Below are 18,194 nucleotides of genomic sequence, written 5' to 3' on the forward strand. Positions count from 1 at the left end.
ACAAAATCTTCATATGCAGACATTTCAACATAGTAAAATCTGAAAGAAATTGCAGTTAACAGGGAAAAATAAATAAAATACAAAATAAATCAAATCAATTATGTACTACAAATATATATATATATATATATATATATATATATATATATATATATATATATATATATATATATATATATATTAGGGCTGTCGATTTAACGTGTTAATTCAGTGCGATTAATTTTACCAGAAATGTACGCAATTAATCGCACTGCCCCCGGACCATAATAAGGAAGATTGCTGAGGAATGCAAGCTTGTAGTACCACCTGTTTACTCCAGAGGGCAGTAAGTGAAACTTCAGCTGTGTGAGCAACACACTGTTTATACAATGAAGAAAACAACCCTTCATCACCAGAACAACACAAACATGCGTTACGTTCTTGCGTTCAAAACACTTGAAGGAGTACAAATGTGAACTAAGGGATCTCAAGATGTGTTTAAAGATTGAGTATTAAACTATATTTAACTTGACACAGTGACCTAAACATTTATGTTTATGACGCAACGCACACGAGACGCTACACAAGCATGTCTGACGCAGGTGTACATCCTTAAACAAGCCCTCATAATAAATCTCCAACTGATTGACAAATTCACTCGTGTAATGGATTGCTGTGAACTGTGTGTCAATGATTGACTTATGATCAATAATATGGTAGTAAACAATACATTGTATTCTAAAGCCGCTTTTTGTATTTTCTTATCAATGATGAACTCTTCTGCTACAAGAATGTAATGCATTTTAATTATCTGAATATTTTTTATTTATTTTTAAAAGCTATTTGCCTTTTCAGCCTCCTTAGTTATCGGCATCGGCAAAATCTACTATCGGTTGACCTCTAATTTAGAGAAATTATTAACAAAATAAAGACGGTCAACTTCTGATATTTAGCCACAGAGATTAAGAATAGACCTTAATCATGCTAGCGCCATCTTTGATTTTTAATGGGAATGACAATGATGCTGTGAGAGATTTACTCAAGTCTCTTCAACGGCACGAACGGTATAAAGCTGTATATAGAGACTATAAGTCTAGCCCTCACAACCTCATTGTCATTCCCCTCAAAAATCAAAGATGGCGCTAGCGTGAATAAGGTGCACCTGCTCTGTTAGTGGTCGAGACTTTGACACATGTTAATATCTGAAGATTAGGGTACATGATCCAATAGTCTTGTCCTTTTTAAATACTGAATAGGTTTGTTTAAAACTCTTTCATTTCAGCTGACTTTTCGTCTCTACTTGCTAATGTGTTCTGTAATCTCCTGGATTGAAGTTGAAACAAAATCATTTATGTCTGGTTATAGTTTGCAGGTTCACAGATTACTACGCACAGCAAAGCATTCGTTTTTCCAAGAACAAATTGTACAAAATATATAAACCCATTGTCCTGAATTAAACATACACAAAATGTTTAGGGTTCTTTATTTTGTTAAAGATTACTCAATTAAATCGATTGACATTTATTATGAAATTGAAATGCATAAAACTTAAAATTATGTTTTTGTTTTATCAGTTTAATTTGGGTAAAAATGACAATTCTATTCAATGGAATGTTATGAAATGCATGAATCTTTACGTTTGTTTGTTTTATTTAGTTAAAAATGGCACAGTTTCATTCAGTGGGATTTTAAGGGTTTACAGGGTTTTCACAGTCATGGAACAATTAATATCAAGGAAATAATAATTGTGATTTACAGTCTTGAATTTCAGGGACATTTTTGCCTTTTGAGAGCTTTGATCTTTCAATGTAAAACAGTGTGTTCACGTTGTCTGTTTATCTAAAACATCCTGTTTGATTGACAGGACTTTAGGCTGAAGTGTTTACACCTTAAAGCGCACTATTTACTCTGAAAGAGTTATAGTGTAAAGTAAGAACTGTCTCCATGTTTAATCACCTGGAGCAGACGACACAAAATTCTTCTCAAGATTACTCCCAGAGGCAGGCTGAATTTGTGTGTGTGTGTGTGTGTGTGTGTGTGTGTGTGTGTGTGTGTGTGTGCGCCCATAGTATGCATGCTTTTGTGGGTGTAGCTTTAATGTTAACATGCTGTTTTAAAGGCACACCCATCACACGTTAGTTGTCAGTGTGGCTTTAGATGTCTATATTTCTTTTTTCGTTTGATCTTCACAGCGTGCTCAAGGAATTGCCATGGATTTTTCCCGCCTGCACACGTATACTCCTCCGCACTGTACTCCGGATAACACCGGCTATACCTATTCACTCAGGTGAGCTCACAAGATGAAGAATTTACTAGGTGGAACTAGAGTGCTGTTTCCAACCTCAAATTCATCCTTTCTCTCTGTGTTTTCATGTGGTCCCGTATATGTTAAACCTGCATACAGAAATGAAAGATCTTGTACATCATGTAGGCTAGCTCAAATGCTTTCTAAAGCTTCATGTAAATGGAGAGATTTGTGTAACTAGCCTATTTTTATGAACTGCAACTCTACCGACATTCAACAAATGAGGGAATTTGCTCATTTTTGGATTTCCGTGGCTGGTTAAACCTGTTTATTGTTCAAGTCGTGTGAGTTTGTGGTTGTAGACAAAGAACACGGTTTAAACTAAAACTAGGCTGGCCTAGTTAAAGCGTTTGTCTTTGTCCACTTTTTATTTTGAGTTTTAGTTTTGATCCTGGTTAGCAGTTATGGTAATCGGTGTCAGGTGCCATGTTGAATGGTCAGATGAACGCATGGTTGAATGGTGTGGCTTCACAGATGTCTTGTGACTTCAGGTAAATTATGAGGTTAAAAAGGGAATGTTAATTTGATCATATAATACCCTTTAAGTTAAGTGCATTTTAGATGAATAAGCCAGTGAGGTAGTTAAAACAGTTTCAACATTTTCAAGAGTTTAGCTTTAAAAGTGATACAGAACACAGACTATGTATTTATTTAATTGAATAACTGCTTTATGGGGATTAATATTCACATTGGGCCATGGACCAAACTGCTTATCTGGAGGTGAAAAACTATCGTCAAAAACACAAACGCCAAAATAATAGCTTGATTTAAAGGGACATGTGTTTATGCTTAATTATTACACTTGTTGGACATCCAGAATGTCCTGGAAATATCCTGGAAATTTGTGCCTTGAACATTGTGGGAACCCTGTTAAGGACTGGCCACGTTCGCTTTACAGTGCCTTACTGTAACCACGATGTTTGCATAATTTTCAAATGCTGTTAATTGAGCTTAAAGGAATAGTTCACCCAAAAAGGAAAATTATCATTGTTTACTCCCCCTCATGCCATCCCAGATGTACAGTGAGGAAAATAAGTATTTGAACACCCTGCTATTTTGCAAGTTCTCCCACTTAGAAATCATGGAGGGGTCTGAAATTGTCATCGTATGTGCATGTCCACTGTGAGAGACATAATCTAAAAAAAAAATCCAGAAATCACAATGTATGATTTTTTAACTATTTATTTGTATGATACAGCTGCAAATAAGTATTTGAACACCCGTCTATCAGCTAGAATTCTGACCCTCAAAGACCTGTTAGTCTGCCTTTAAAATGTCCACCTCCACTCCATTTATTATCCTAAATTAGATGCACCTGTTTGAGGTCGTTAGCTGCATAAAGACACCTGTCCACCCCATACAATCAGTAAGAACCCAACTACTAACATGGCCAAGACCAAAGAGCTGTCCAAAGACACTAGAGACAAAATTGTACACCTCCACAAGGCTGGAAAGGGCTACGGGGTAATTGCCAAGCAGCTTGGTGAAAAAAGGTCCACTGTTGGAGCAATCATTAGAAAATGGAAGAAGCTAAACATGACTGTCAATCTCCCTCGGACTGGGGCTCCATGCAAGATCTCACCTCGTGGGGTCTCAATGATCCTAAGAAAGGTGAGAAATCAGCCCAGAACTACACGGGAGGAGCTGGTCAATGACCTGAAAAGAGCTGGGACCACCGTTTCCAAGGTTACTGTTGGTAATACACTAAGACGTCATGGTTTGAAATCATGCATGGCACGGAAGGTTCCCCTGCTTAAACCAGCACATGTCAAGGCCCGTCTTAAGTTTGCCAATGACCATTTGGATGATCCAGAGGAGTCATGGGAGAAAGTCATGTGGTCAGATGAGACCAAAATAGAACTTTTTGGTCATAATTCCACTAACCGTGTTTGGAGGAAGAAGAATGATGAGTACCATCCCAAGAACACCATCCCTACTGTGAAGCATGGGGGTGGTAGCATCATGCTTTGTGGGTGTTTTTCTGAACATGGGACAGGGCGACTGCACTGTATTAAGGAGAGGATGACCGGGGCCATGTATTGCGAGATTTTGGGGAACAACCTCCTTCCCTCAGTTAGAGCATTGAAGATGGGTCGAGGCTGGGTCTTCCAACATGACAATGACCCGAAGCACACAGCCAGGACAACCAAGGAGTGGCTCTGTAAGAAGCATATCAAGGTTCTGGCGTGGCCTAGCCAGTTTCCAGACCTAAACCCAATAGAGAATCTTTGGAGGGAGCTCAAACTCCGTGTTTCTCAGCGACAGCCCAGAAACCTTATTGATCTAGAGAAGATCTGTGTGGAGGAGTGGGCCAAAATCCCTCCTGCAGTGTGTGCAAACCTGGTGAAAAACTACAGGAAACGTTTGACCTCTGTAATTGCAAACAAAGGCTACTGTACCAAATATTAACATTGATTTTCTCAGGTGTTCAAATACTTATTTGCAGCTGTATCATACAAATAAATAGTTAAAAAATCATACATTTGTGATTTCTGGATTTTTTTTTTAGATTATGTCTCTCACAGTGGACATGCACCTACGATGACAATTTCAGACCCCTCCATGATTTCGAAGTGGGAGAACTTGCAAAATAGCAGGGTGTTCAAATACTTATTTTCCTCACTGTATATGACTTTCTTCTACAGAACACAAATGAATATTTCAGCTCTGTATAGGTCCATATAATGCATGTAAATGGGTGCCAAAATTATGAAGCTCCAAAGGAGTCCACATTAAGGAGTCATAAAAGTAATCCATATTACTCAAGTGGTTACATTTATATGTTAAGACACTAAATTATATGTGTGATTTGAGAAACAGATCAATATTTAAGTAATTTTTTTTTATCATAAATTCTCCTTTTCCGAAAACGGAAGGAGAAAGTGAAGGAAAAGGGACTTGAAAATTGATCTGTTTCTCACTCACACCTATCATATTGCTTCTGAAGGTATGGATTTAACTACTGGAGACTTATGGAGTACTTTTATGTTGCCCTTATGTGGATTTTGGAGCTTCAAAATTTTGGCACCCATTCACTTGCATTGTATAGGACCTACAGAGCTGAAAAAATCTTCTAAAAATCTTTCTTTGGTGAAATGAGACAAAAACAATGCCCAACATCTTTTTTTTTCACATTCGCTTTCATGGTATAGAACAGGGGTTGGCAACCTATGGCATGCATGCCAGCATTGGCACGCGGACGGGTACTCACTGGTACGCCTGCAACGGCGAGAGAGGAGTAGACTATTTTATTTATATATTCCGCACCTGCATTCCAATCTACATCTTAATGTAATCCTTCCTCATGATCATGCAGTGGGATTTCATGAGCTGAATGGGAGTCTAAATAAAAAGTTAAAATGTGACGAGACTGCAGTACCCAACAGACTCATGTAGCACGTGCAAGCCATTCACGCATCACGAGTCGACAGCACTTCACGTTCGGTTAATCGTGCGAGTAAACGTGCACGCTTTGCTTCAGTCAGGCTGTGCGGATGACAGCCTACATTCAGTGTTTCAAAAATGTGATTGGCTTGTGATGCGCGTATGGCTTGTGCACACAGCGGGAATCACGTCATGCTTTCGGCACAGCCATTGACCAGAAAATAAAAAATGGCACTCTGTGTCAAAAACGTTGCTGACCCCTGGTGTAGAAGAAAGATTCAATGAAGACTAACATAACATCTTTTGAGATCCATGGGAGAAAGACTGTCAAATGGGTTTGAAACCACATGAGAGTGAGTAAATTAATTGTTGGGTGAACTATCACTCGTGCACACTTGTGCAAGTGTAAAAATACAGGTTTTATTTATTTTATTGTCAATGCAGTTGGGTCAGCGTCTTGCAGTATGTCTCTAATCTTACTAATACCAGTTCAGTCCCATTGACCTTTGAGTGGGTTGTTTCAGCAGTACCATTGAGTGCACACTGCAATAAGTGTACAGTAGGTTGCATGACTGGTCTCAATGCAGAAAGCATTGTAAAAAGCAGTGGGATCGTGTGACGAACGGTTGAGCCATCTGTCGCTGGCAATCTCAGCGATGTGATGAATTGGAGTCACTTGGTGTGTGACAGACAGGTCAAGAATTGCATACAAAGAAAGTAATTGTGTAAGCTCTGCAGAGAAATGAACGCAGTGAGAATAAAGCACAGGCATGTTGAGCTGAATGCCATTTGACAAAAGTTTTCTGCCACCAGTTTCCTAGTAAATTAATGGTTGGATAGACCAATTAGGGATGCACCGATACCACTCTTTCTCTTATGATATCTGAAATCTCAGTATTGGCGATCCCGATCCGATACCAGTGTTGTTGTTTTCATTATCAGTTTATAATATCTATACCTCACTCTGTGATACAATTGGGAGTACTCTTTTATATGTAAAGAAGCACAAACCTTAACTACACATTATTTAAATGTATAGCCTATGAAGAAAAACTTATTGTTAACTAGTCTATGGATAATGTAGTGTAACTGTATCCAGCTTGTACGTGATAGCTGTGCACTGTGTAAACCTCACTCTCCTGGCCTGAAGAGACACATGAGTGACCGAGGCTAGAGGCCATGGCTTTTATAGTCTCCTTGCTAGCATGTCTGACTCCCATGCTTGGGATCACCGGTTAGAATCCCGCTCTGGGCGGGTCGAGTAGGACCAGTGACACTGGTGCCATGACCCAGATGGGAGTGAGGTTTAGAGGGGTGGGTGTAACGGGAGCCAGCTGGTATGTGATAGTTGTGCAGTGTGTAAACCTCACTCTCCTGGCCGTAAGAGATGCACTAGCAACCGAGGCTACATGCCATGGCTTTTCTAGCCTCCTTGCTAACGCGTCCGATGCCCATGCCGGGGATCGCCGGTTTGAATCTCGCTCATGGCGGGTCGAGTAGGACCAGACACAGTTGCAGTAAAATTAATAGCAATTCTAGTGAAAGTTTAAAATAGAAAGGAAGCCAGTTTTCTTTGCACAATTTATTTCAACTTGTATCTGGACTTTAAAGGACTCTTTAAGTTGTCCACCAAGTTGTCCACTTTTCAGTTTTTGGAACCCAGTCAACTTAAATATTGTTGTAATTTGTAAAAATAATAATGATGATCAATTATCATTGTTATTATTGTTGTTCACTTTTAGAAATGTATAGTGCAATATTAATATATTTATCAAATGCTTAAGTGCATAATAGTTAAAGAGACCAAATATAAAATGGGTCCTAAATTTAAAAAAAATTATGATCACTGTAATTTTCACTATACCCAATTGGTTCAAACGTAATATTATTTTTTAATCACTCTTATGTTAATGGTTTTCATTACTATTTGGCAGATAGCCCATGCTGTCATTAGAGGTAGATTGATATATCAGTTTTGCCAATATATCAATGCTGATAGTTGCTTTTTGGAACTCTGTTATCTGCAAAAACCAATGCAGATAGTCTTTATTATTATTATTATTATTAGTAGTAGTAGTAGTATTTTAATCCTTTTGTGTTCGTCTGTGGCCGAAGGGAGATTTGTGTACACTTATTGGTCATCCACTTGTACCGGTGTTTCTAGTTGTTTGCCTTTTTCTTGGCAAAGACTGGATCTAAAATGAGTTTAAAAAGCATGATGAGGGAATTTATGAGGATATAAATTCCTTGTTCTTTTTTAAGCATGATAATTATGCAACTAATCTTAGTTTTAGTTTTGATTCTTTTTTTAGACTGATATCTAAGCAGTTACTAAAGAGTATGTTGCACCTACAGTAAATGCAATGTGTTTCGAGCTTATGCAAATTTGGATTCAAATTAGATTTGCTTGTAAATGCAGTACATGCTTGAGCATTAACTTAGCTGCTGGGTTAGCTTAGCTGATGGGAAACTGGGTTGGGAAGAACGAAGAAAGCGCTGTCTTAATATAGCTTCTACTGATTTAGACATCGGAGTGGTACTATAGGAATTTTGTGAAATATTAGGCAAGAGCGTAGAAGTTGTGCATGGTGGAAATGCTGGGAAGGAATCCTGCAAGTAAGGAATATTTATAAAGGAATATGAATGGATAGTCTGTTGCATTGCACTCACGCTCAACAGCTGCTGGAGTATTCGACAGCTGTACAATTGTGTGTATGTGTCAATGCACTGAAGTAACATTTAGAGTGTTTTTGTTACCCATTAGATGAGCTGTAACAGGAAGTGTTATCGCTGAATTTGAATAACCACAGTGCCTAGTTTTCCCCTCTTATCTCTAATAGTAGTTTTCTGGAAGCTGAAAAACCCAAGAGCAAAACTCTCCATTTCCTCAACTTGATCGCAGTTTCAAATGTTTCTACAGTAAGGAAAAATGAAAGACAAGTATATATGTACGTAGTCTTTTATCATGTTTAATTCAGATTGCAAACTCACAACTGAAGTCAGAGCTGTGTCTGATTTTAACCCCGCTCAGTAGTGTCTCTGAAATAAAGCCTTGAACTCTTCAGTCTGAGCTCAGACACTCGTGACCATCAGGTTCTTAATCTGACTGTGAGCTAGCTGTGTTCTTGCTAATCTTGTTTTCTTCTGTCAGACATCTGTGTCACAGTGTTTGGCTTATTGGTTGTAAGGGAGATGGAATCTGAGAAAGTGTTTGTACTGTATTTCTACCATCCAGTGAAATAAAGACTAGGAATTAATGGCGACCGATATATCGGCCGACAATATTTTTAATTACATCGGCAATTCAATTTTCTCATTTGCCGATTTGTTTCTTAAGGCCACTATGGTGCTGAGAATCACCTGCTTGCATGTGAAGGAGCTGTCTGAGACATGTAAACAACCAATCACCGTTAATTTGGTTGTTACGTGCCATCATGTTACCACAATATTAGACCCGTTTGTGCAACACCATGTTCTTTAAACGGTCTGTATAAGAGCCACGACAGATGCACCGATCATAATGTTAAAGTGCTCGAGTGTTTCCCTCCCTTTCTCACCTCAGCAGTTCCCTGTTACCTTTTAATTGTCTTGTCAAATGATAAAAAGGCAAATAGCAATAAAACTTCTATCATATACCATATGCTGAGACCTCATTTAAACAGATGCAATTCACATACCTCACTAAACTTGAGCAAATCCAACATCCTGTGGAGCGCTCATAAATCTTACTCTTTCAGACACTTTCACTAACCTCACGAAATTTCAGCATTTTCTTCTGGTCGAGTACTCTTATAATTTCTGCCTCTGAAATGTCTATCAGCCAGGATCAAAACTCACTTCCTCTGAGAGGTTACATGATGGTCAATCCATGACCATCCAATCAGGCTGTCTGGAGTTTGCTGGATCCACACTAGCGCTTGAGAGCAACTTCAAAAGTGAATCCGCTTCATGTGTGCTAGGGTTGCGTCGATACCAAAATATTGGCTTCGGTACTATACTGGCCCTGGCACCCCTGATTTTTATTCAATTACACTGAAATTTATTGTCTAAAAGAACTGCATAAAGTCTTGTAGATAAAAATTATGCCTTTTTATTATTTTATTTATTTTTATTTATCTGGATTCCATGTTAAATGATATGATCAAATTGTGTTTAATCAAATACATACTGTACATCTTTGGTCAAATGAAAATATAATGATTTATAAATAATTATTTTTGGTCAAAAACAAAAAAAGATGCACAACAGAGTGTGGCAGGGCGGAGGGCGGGGCCGGGTCGTGATCCTACGCACCCGGTCCCATATTAGGCTAATCAAGCCTCTGAGGTTTAAAGGCCGACTGCAGAGTATCGTGCGGGAGAGAGAGATCTTTAGCGGACATGTCCGTCATGTGTAAAGGTATTCAATGGAAAGGAGGCGGCGAGAACCGGCTTTTCAATATAAATAATAGTTTTAATGAGAAACTTAAAAGACAACATAAACACACACATGACGGACATGTCCATATACGATCTCTCTTTCCCGCACGATACTCTGCAGTCGACCTTTAAACCTCAGAGGCTTGATTAGCCTAATACGGAACCGGGTGCGTAGGATCACGACCCGGCCCCGCCCTCCGCCCTGCCACACAGAGTTTTACAGTATTAATGAAGACATTAAATGAAAACGATGTGAATACCTGAGGCTGCCATGGCTGAATCACAATATGCTGATATTCAGTACTTGTATTCAGCTTTTGTGATATTGTTTACGATAATAATATAACTATTTAATGATATATTATTGTTATGAGTATTATTGCTACAACTTTGAATATTACAGTTTTATACAATAGTAATATTTTTCTGTTGTAATTCTTCAATTTCACACATCCAGTTAAATATAGCTATCATTTCAGTGGGACTCTTATTTTGAAAGACGTTAAGTTCTTCCTGTTTCTGAAGGGGTTGTTATATCAAACTTGCTGCGACTCGTGAGCTGAAATCTTCAGAGAAAAAGATCCTTTGAGAGTTCACAGCCATTTATACACTAAACACACTGCTCTGCAGATGGATACTATTGGACACACTGCATGAAAATCAAGCATTAGTTGTGGGTGTGTGTGCGTGTGTGCTTGCGTGTGGTGCCTGCGTGTGTGCAGAGTGGAGCCTCATTCATTTTGTGGCGCGCAGCGCATGTCACTTTAATTAAATGACATCCTTCTGCTGTTTAATGATCACACTTGGTCATATTGAGACTTTGAGTTTTGAAGTTAAAGACTATTTGAAAATAAAAACACATTACATTTACATTTTGCTAATGAAAGCATACTTTAATATGAGACCGAAATTAACCACAAGATGCTATCGTACCATTTAAAAAATTTTGGTATTGCAATATATCGTTAGTACCGGTGTACCGTGCAACCCTAATGTGTGCTATGAGTGTCATATTCACTGTGTACTGTATGTACAATTGATTTTATTCAGTCTTTTGTGGGAAAATGTGATTACTAATGCACACAAGACATCCATGGTTGCATCAGCATCCACCATTATAAAAACCCAGATTGGTCGACCACTACTAGGGATTAGAGGTCGACCGATATTGGTTTTTTCAGGCCGATGCCGATCTTTTGAAATCCGGGTCGGCCGATGGCCAATTAATGCTGCCGATTTATTTTGGCCGATATTTGGCCGATATGTGCTTGTTTTTAACCTCTTATTTGAACATTTTATTTGAAAGATAAAATGTAACACAAATAATTACTTAAGATAGACAAAATTTCTCAACAAATACATTTATTGAACACTTGACCAATCTGCACTTGTACACTTAAATAAAAAATGTATAATGTAAAAACATATTATATAAATAATGTATAACAAATATATTAAATAAAGCAGGTGTTACGAACTGCTCCGAGACACGAAGGTTGAGATCCAAATGCAGCTTTAATTAAGGGGCAATCCAGACACGTAATCCAATATTCAGAGCATCCAATAGAAGCACAGGCATAACTAGGGATGGGTATCGTTAAGGTTTTAATGGTATTACTATCTTACCGATACTGCTTATCGATCCAGTACTTTAACGGTATTCTTAACGGTTCTTTTTGTTATTTATATATATATATATATATATATTATTACACAAATATAAACGTTATATAGGCACAGTGATTTAATTTCAGGAAGGTCTACTAACATTACTGTTCAGGTGTGGTCTAAAAAGAAATCTAATAAAGTAATCAATTGTAAAATAACACTGCATAGTTTATCATAGATTAATGCTTATTAATGCAGAAGTTATTCATTCAAGAGCTGTAAGTGATTTTCTCTTTGCCTTTTGTTGTTTGATTCGCAGTAATGGCTCAATCGTCACATGTTTAATAGACCGCTTCCCCTTTAAGACCGAGTTGAGATCTAATAGGCTCCTGATGCAGCATATTTTCTCCCCAACTATTTCCATAACTACGTCCATTTAAGACATAAACTGTGTTTAAGTGAATCTCCAAGCCGGTCGTTTAGACATATTTTTGTGTATATTTGATCGTTTAGACGCGCACATGAAACCCAAAGTAGCCTACGTTGCTTGTCTCTTTGCGGTGTGTTTCGGAGCGCGCGCCACCTTGGGAACGGTCTCTCTTGCGCTCTTTTTATTATTAAACGCGTCCCGCAATTTAGCAACAGTAGCATTTTACAACAATCACCGATCGTGCTGATTCTGACGTTAAGTTTCAGTTTTAAGTCAGTGCACCGCTGTGAAGGGAAGGAAGTTGTGCTAGACAGAATGCGGCTTATGTATAAATATTCTTTTTATAATCTTTGGAAGGCGAAATCTAAAATAAAATCAGACTAATAATCACAGATCTAAACCAGGCTATGTTTGAATGTTTAGTTCTGTCACTCATTATGCAGGGCTCGTGTTGGGCTCGTTTTGTGCTCGCTGTGGCACCGCGTGAGCTAGATCTCTCTCTCTCTCTCTCTGACTGCGAATAGCTAAATTGCATCACAGACAAATGGTTTCATATTATTATACATAGAAATGGCTGGCGAGATAATGGCTTTCTCTTTATAGCAATAAAGAATGTATTTTCTTAATTTCTCCAGTACTGACAGCAGAACCGGTAACGTCCGAGCTTACCTTCAATAGCCTATACTGCGTTGGTATATTTTTATTACTTATTTATCTGCATTGAGTGACAACCTTCTCAAATATAAGACACACAAACAGAACAAATAAAAGTCTCAGATTCACTGTCTGTAATTGCAAAATTCTTGCTTACTTATTGTGACATGATAGCAACCCTTCTGCTGTGATAATGCAACTTCAACTACGCTATCAATATCCAAAGTAGCCGAACGTCATGTCAACTATCGCGTTTGTCACGTTTTTCTTGAAGTTGGCAGTAACATATCAAAAGTTTTTAATTAAATCTAAAGAAGTTATACAAATTTAACCCTTACTGTTTTCTCCAAGGAACTTAGCTCCTTCCTTAGGCACTGGATGAGGTCTGCTCACTCTGCTGGAAAATGACTCTAGAGGCAGCGTGCGTCGAACACGTGTTCCACAACAACACTAGGCTGCCCACAGATGCGCCTGCCTAATAATCGGCTTGATATGCGTGGATATTGGCCGATGCCGATTATGTAAAAATGCAAAAAATCGGCCGATTAATCGGTCGACCTCTACTAGGGATGTGTGTAACTAGTCGACTAAACGATACTGATGCTGCTAGTTGGCACTGGAATCACTAGTCGGACAATATATTTCCCCATTAATCTGTTTAAAATTTGTTACACATTTACATTTGGCTATTTATTTATTTATTTTTTACAAAGGATGCGCTTAACTTACGGTCATGTTAATGTTACGTTTTGAATATAATTCATAAAATTATTCAAAAAGAGGATGCCTGGAGCAGATATATACAAAGTTTAATTTCCCCTCAGGCTGCACGTGCTTCCCTCTCTCTCGTGGCTCACGCAGGAAAATATCCTCTCGTAAGACGAGCAAAGTAGCTTCGGACTTCTCTTCGGTGGTGGTGCAGGAAGCAGATTTCCAAAACGTTGGCTTGCAAGTCCCTGCAGATGTTCACATTCGAGTCGTCTTTAAATCTGTGCATGCTTGCAATTTATTTCGCCGCCAAGGGGGGTTTTTCAAGTGCAGGATAATCGCCTCCGTTGCGATGTCTGAAATAATTTTGCTTGCTCAAAACCTAGTGTGACCAGGGCTTTATCGAGGGTGTTTTTTCTGACATCTCCAGGAAACGTAAAATTGGCCTAGTTTCCTAAAATGCATTTTAGGTACACTGTAAGGTTCCCTTAGATTAAAGGTACTTGGCTTGTGCTTTTTAGATATCAGCCATTAAAAAAAATCTCAGTTTAATGCTAGCTGAGTCATCCATGGCTGAGTGAGAAATGGCAAAGTAAGAAGTTGGCAAAGGCTTGATGTTTCTGGAGCTGTCATAACATGATAACTTTGCTGATGTCATATTGCTGCAGGCTGAGAACGCATCCACTCTTTAGATAATGTGAAATCTAGTGTTTCTAGGAAATTTTAGAAGGCCCCCACAGTAGCATTAGTATTTGGATGGGTGTGTTTTTCTTTGAGATAATCTGATGTGGCACAGTTCCAATGGCTATGTCTCAGAGGAAGGCCCAGCCTTTGAGGGACTGTTATTTTGAGAAGTTTGCTCTTGTGTTTCTTATTTCCTCAGTTTATTTCATGATCTGTGTTCTTTAATCTCATGTTCTAGATGCTGCATCTATACGGCTGTGACATGTGCCCTTTATGTGCATTGGCTGATAACCGTACCCAATTTAACAATATTTGTTTCTGTTTTCAAATGGGGGTCTGGGTAGCTGACTACCACACCTGGAGTCGCAAGCTCTAATCCAGGGCATGCTGGTTGACTCCAGTCAGGCTTCCTAAGCAACCAATTGGCCCGGTTGCTAGGGTGGGTAGAGTCACATGGGGTAACCTCCTCGTGGTCGCTATAATGTGGTTCACTCTCGGGCATGGTGAGTTGTGCGTGGATGCCGCGGAGAATAGTGTGACCTCCACACATGCTACGTTTCTGCGGTAACGCGTGATAAGATGCGTGGCTTGACTGTTTTAGACGTGGAGGCAACTGAGATTCGTCTTCCGCCACCACGAGGACCTAGAGCGCATTGGGAATTGGGCATACCAAATTGGGTAGAAATGGGGAGTTGGTGAGCATGGTAATTCTATTTGCAATTTTTATGCCAGTGCAAAGCACAAGTGGTTGGGAGTGTTTGTGCTATCCGTGGGTGTATGTGCGCAAACTGTTGGTGAATTGTATGTTAATTAATTTGCTATCCCTGGTTTTCAATATTTGTATAGTTTTATATACATATTTATATTGTGCCTATGTTGCAAATATCATCTGAATAAGACATATCTTTTTTTTTCCCCTGACTTACTCTCTCTCTCACAAAGAACTCTAGTACTCTAGAGTTGCCGTAGGCATCTTGGTGATCTCCCTTACTGCAACCACCCAGTTTATTGAGCAGGGTAGTTCTTGGCAGGAGCACAAGTCACATATTTCACCTGTAATTATAGACCTCAGAGTGCTTCAAGGTATATTGAAAGTTCTTAACTTGCCTTGAAAACCTGGTCACATCTGCTTGAAATGATTCTGGGTTTTGCAGGAGTGGCGGCACATTTGGTTGTGTTTTTTTAATAACCACTGACAGCAGGTGTGTTGAGATGGATTATGATAATTTATAACCCACCAGCTGTGACTATAACTAAATGTACATGTTTTTTAAAAACATCTTTTCTTCTCCAGCTCGAGTTACTCATCCGCAGCGCTTGAGTTCGAGAAAGAGCACAAGATCAATCCAGTGTACGACTCACCCAGAATGTCACGCCGGAGTTTAAGACTACACACCACCACTGGTTTCTATGGCGACAGTCTCACGGAAATGACGCCGAATCGCAATGTGAGCTCTTACAAGCATACCAGTGGCAGCAGTTCGAGCGTCAGCAGGTCAGCTGTTCATTTCTCTGTCAATTGAAGATAACAAACATCCCTTCTTATCTGCAAACTCCCATAGCTGCTTCCAGCACATTACATGAGATAAATATCATGTTTGGGACTAAAACATTTGTGTCTTCCATGACATTTCATCATATGTGACCAATTAATCTCTTCATCTTTTGTAAGAAATAGTTAACCAAAAATAAAAAGTTCTGTCATTTACTCCCCCCGAAAGTCATACTGATTTGCAACAGAGAGTGGCAGCCCTATATTGGCATGTCTTACAATTGCTAGTGGTAAACTCCAGTTTGATATAGAAAATAAAGTTGATGCACAAGTAACACAAGTAGTTTTAACACCAAAGAATGGAAATGTCCCCAAATGTTGTGTTTGTGCAATTGGCCTGGCAGCACATTTTTCACATGACTTGAACAGGTCTTACAACTTTTCCTGCCAGAACTTATGGGCCAATTGACAGACTCAAAAGCTTCAAAACTCAGCATGAAAGTGGGTCAATCCTGTATTATTCCCACAGGTCTGTTCGGAGCAGAAGGCAGCAGCAGGAATCGTCCATTTACGAGTCTCAGAATGTGACTCAAACTCCTCAGAAAGATCAGACGACGTCGGACACGAGCTTCATCAGTTCAGCCAGTGATGCGTCTCTGATCTCCAGTCTGCTGGATCAGTCCACGCTCAGAAAGAGCTCGACCACACACACATTCTCTGGTCAGTGGCCATTCATTCTGTCCGTGCTGCCCTACAAGGCCAAAATCAGATCAGAACAGGATAGATCGGAGACTCGATTCAACTCAATTTTGACCATGTGTAGTTACTGCGATTTGGCTTTGCAAGGCAAAATCATTTTTTTCTACAGATGAAATTACAATTTAGACACAACTTAAAAATTATCAAAAAGTGTAGTGTCTGGTTGTAATGCCTTGTTCCAAAAGATTGGAGATTTGTCTTTCTGTAGATTTTCTTTCTTAGATTTTGGAAAATTATGAACATGACATAACACATTATGATTATAAATATTATTCCCAAATTGCTGATTTTAACTTCCATGTGCAAATACAATGACATTTATAACCAGGGTATGAAATTAAGTATTGCAAACAATAACTTAAAACAGATAACTTAAATGGAGAAGGAAGAACATCTCACGGAACATGCGCAGGCATACATAGAAGCGCTTGTGCTGAGCCCAAAATATGATCTTATATATATATATATAAGGTGTGTGAGTTGTGCGTGGATGCCGCAGAGAATAGCTTGTAGGCTCCGAAGTAACTTGCTCAACTAGCCACGTGATAAGATGCGCGGATTGACGGTCTCAGACATGGAGGCAACTGAGATTTGTCATCCTCCACCTGGATTAAGGCAAGTCACTATGCCACCACGAGGACATAAGTGCGGATTGGGAATTGGGCATTCCAATTTGGGGAGAAAAAAAAAAAAGTGGATAATTTGTCCTATGCAACCAGATAATTTCCAAAAAAGACTTGATGAATGCACCGATCTGATAATGATGATGCCATACTCATCACACATTGGGTCGTGTCACTTGTCCAGTTTAACATGTTTCTTTGTTTTTGTCATAGGTCTTGGGTATGTGATTGATTGATTGATGGGGGTCATTAGGTTACAAATGGGGGCGTTTATCAATCATGATAATCAAATCTATCCAAGTTCCTGTTTGCATTCAAATGTTTATCTGTACTCCATTATATGAGTTGGTATGCATTTGTACCACCGTTCATCTGATGCTGAAGTCTAGCGAAACGTCTGCAGTATTTGGTATAGCAGTGTAAAATAGTCACAACCTCTGCTAATGCACCTGTATGGCTCTGTAGATGGATATGACTCAATGGACAGAGCAATGCGAGCGCAAAACAGGTGCATTTCAAGGCCAAAACAGGCCTCGAGCTCTTTAGTTGTGCAGAAGCTGTTCCTAATTTAATCTTGACTGTATAAACTATGTGTGAAACAATGTATAAACAACTTGAAATTCTAGATTATGTTTAGGTTTATGGAGTAAACTATTTGTATTGCAATAAAACTAGTTTTCCGCTCACAAAAAAAACACTAGCCAGTTTGTAATCAGTCCTCTGGAATTTACATGATCTGTTAGTTTAAGTAGCATGCTTTGACCATTTACATTTTTGTTATTTTTAATGTTGTATTTAGCACGGAGGAGGAGAACCGAACAGAGCTCATTGTTGGGGAATGGAGACGTTACCAATACAGAGACACATACTAATGTGGAGAATGGCTACTTCTGTAAGGACTGCTCCTTCAACACAGACAAGACGGAGACCGATACGGCAGGTTCTTTAGTGAACTCTGCATCCGTATCCTCTGCAATCCATCAGACGGATACAGACGTCACTCATACCACCTCTCTGAACAGTGTTGATAAGACAGGTGAGAACATTGGCTCATGTAGATTCCTACTCCGTTCAAGTTGAAAGGGCCATTTCATTTGTCACGTCAAGATTTCTAAATGCATCTTTATATTCCAAATGGGTTTATTTCTCT

The 18,194-nt window shown here is 39.0% G+C and overlaps 1 protein-coding gene across 3 annotated transcripts in view; it reads left to right on the forward strand.

Moving 5' to 3' along the window:
- Positions 1-18,194, forward strand: part of LOC127647678 (SUN domain-containing protein 1-like) — a 37,671-nt gene that overhangs the window by 4,624 nt on the left and 14,853 nt on the right. For 2 of the 3 annotated variants that reach the window (XM_052132080.1, XM_052132082.1), the window contains exons 2-5: positions 2,172-2,266; positions 15,465-15,665; positions 16,192-16,382; positions 17,844-18,080. In XM_052132080.1, the coding sequence (XP_051988040.1) occupies positions 2,172-2,266; positions 15,465-15,665; positions 16,192-16,382; positions 17,844-18,080 (724 nt within the window). The remainder of the gene's footprint in view (positions 1-2,171; positions 2,267-15,464; positions 15,666-16,191; positions 16,383-17,843; positions 18,081-18,194) is intronic. The other variant, XM_052132081.1, reaches the window with a different exon arrangement.

The sequence above is a fragment of the Xyrauchen texanus genome, chromosome 8 (assembly GCF_025860055.1).
Source record: "Xyrauchen texanus isolate HMW12.3.18 chromosome 8, RBS_HiC_50CHRs, whole genome shotgun sequence".
Classification (NCBI taxonomy): domain Eukaryota; kingdom Metazoa; phylum Chordata; class Actinopteri; order Cypriniformes; family Catostomidae; genus Xyrauchen; species Xyrauchen texanus.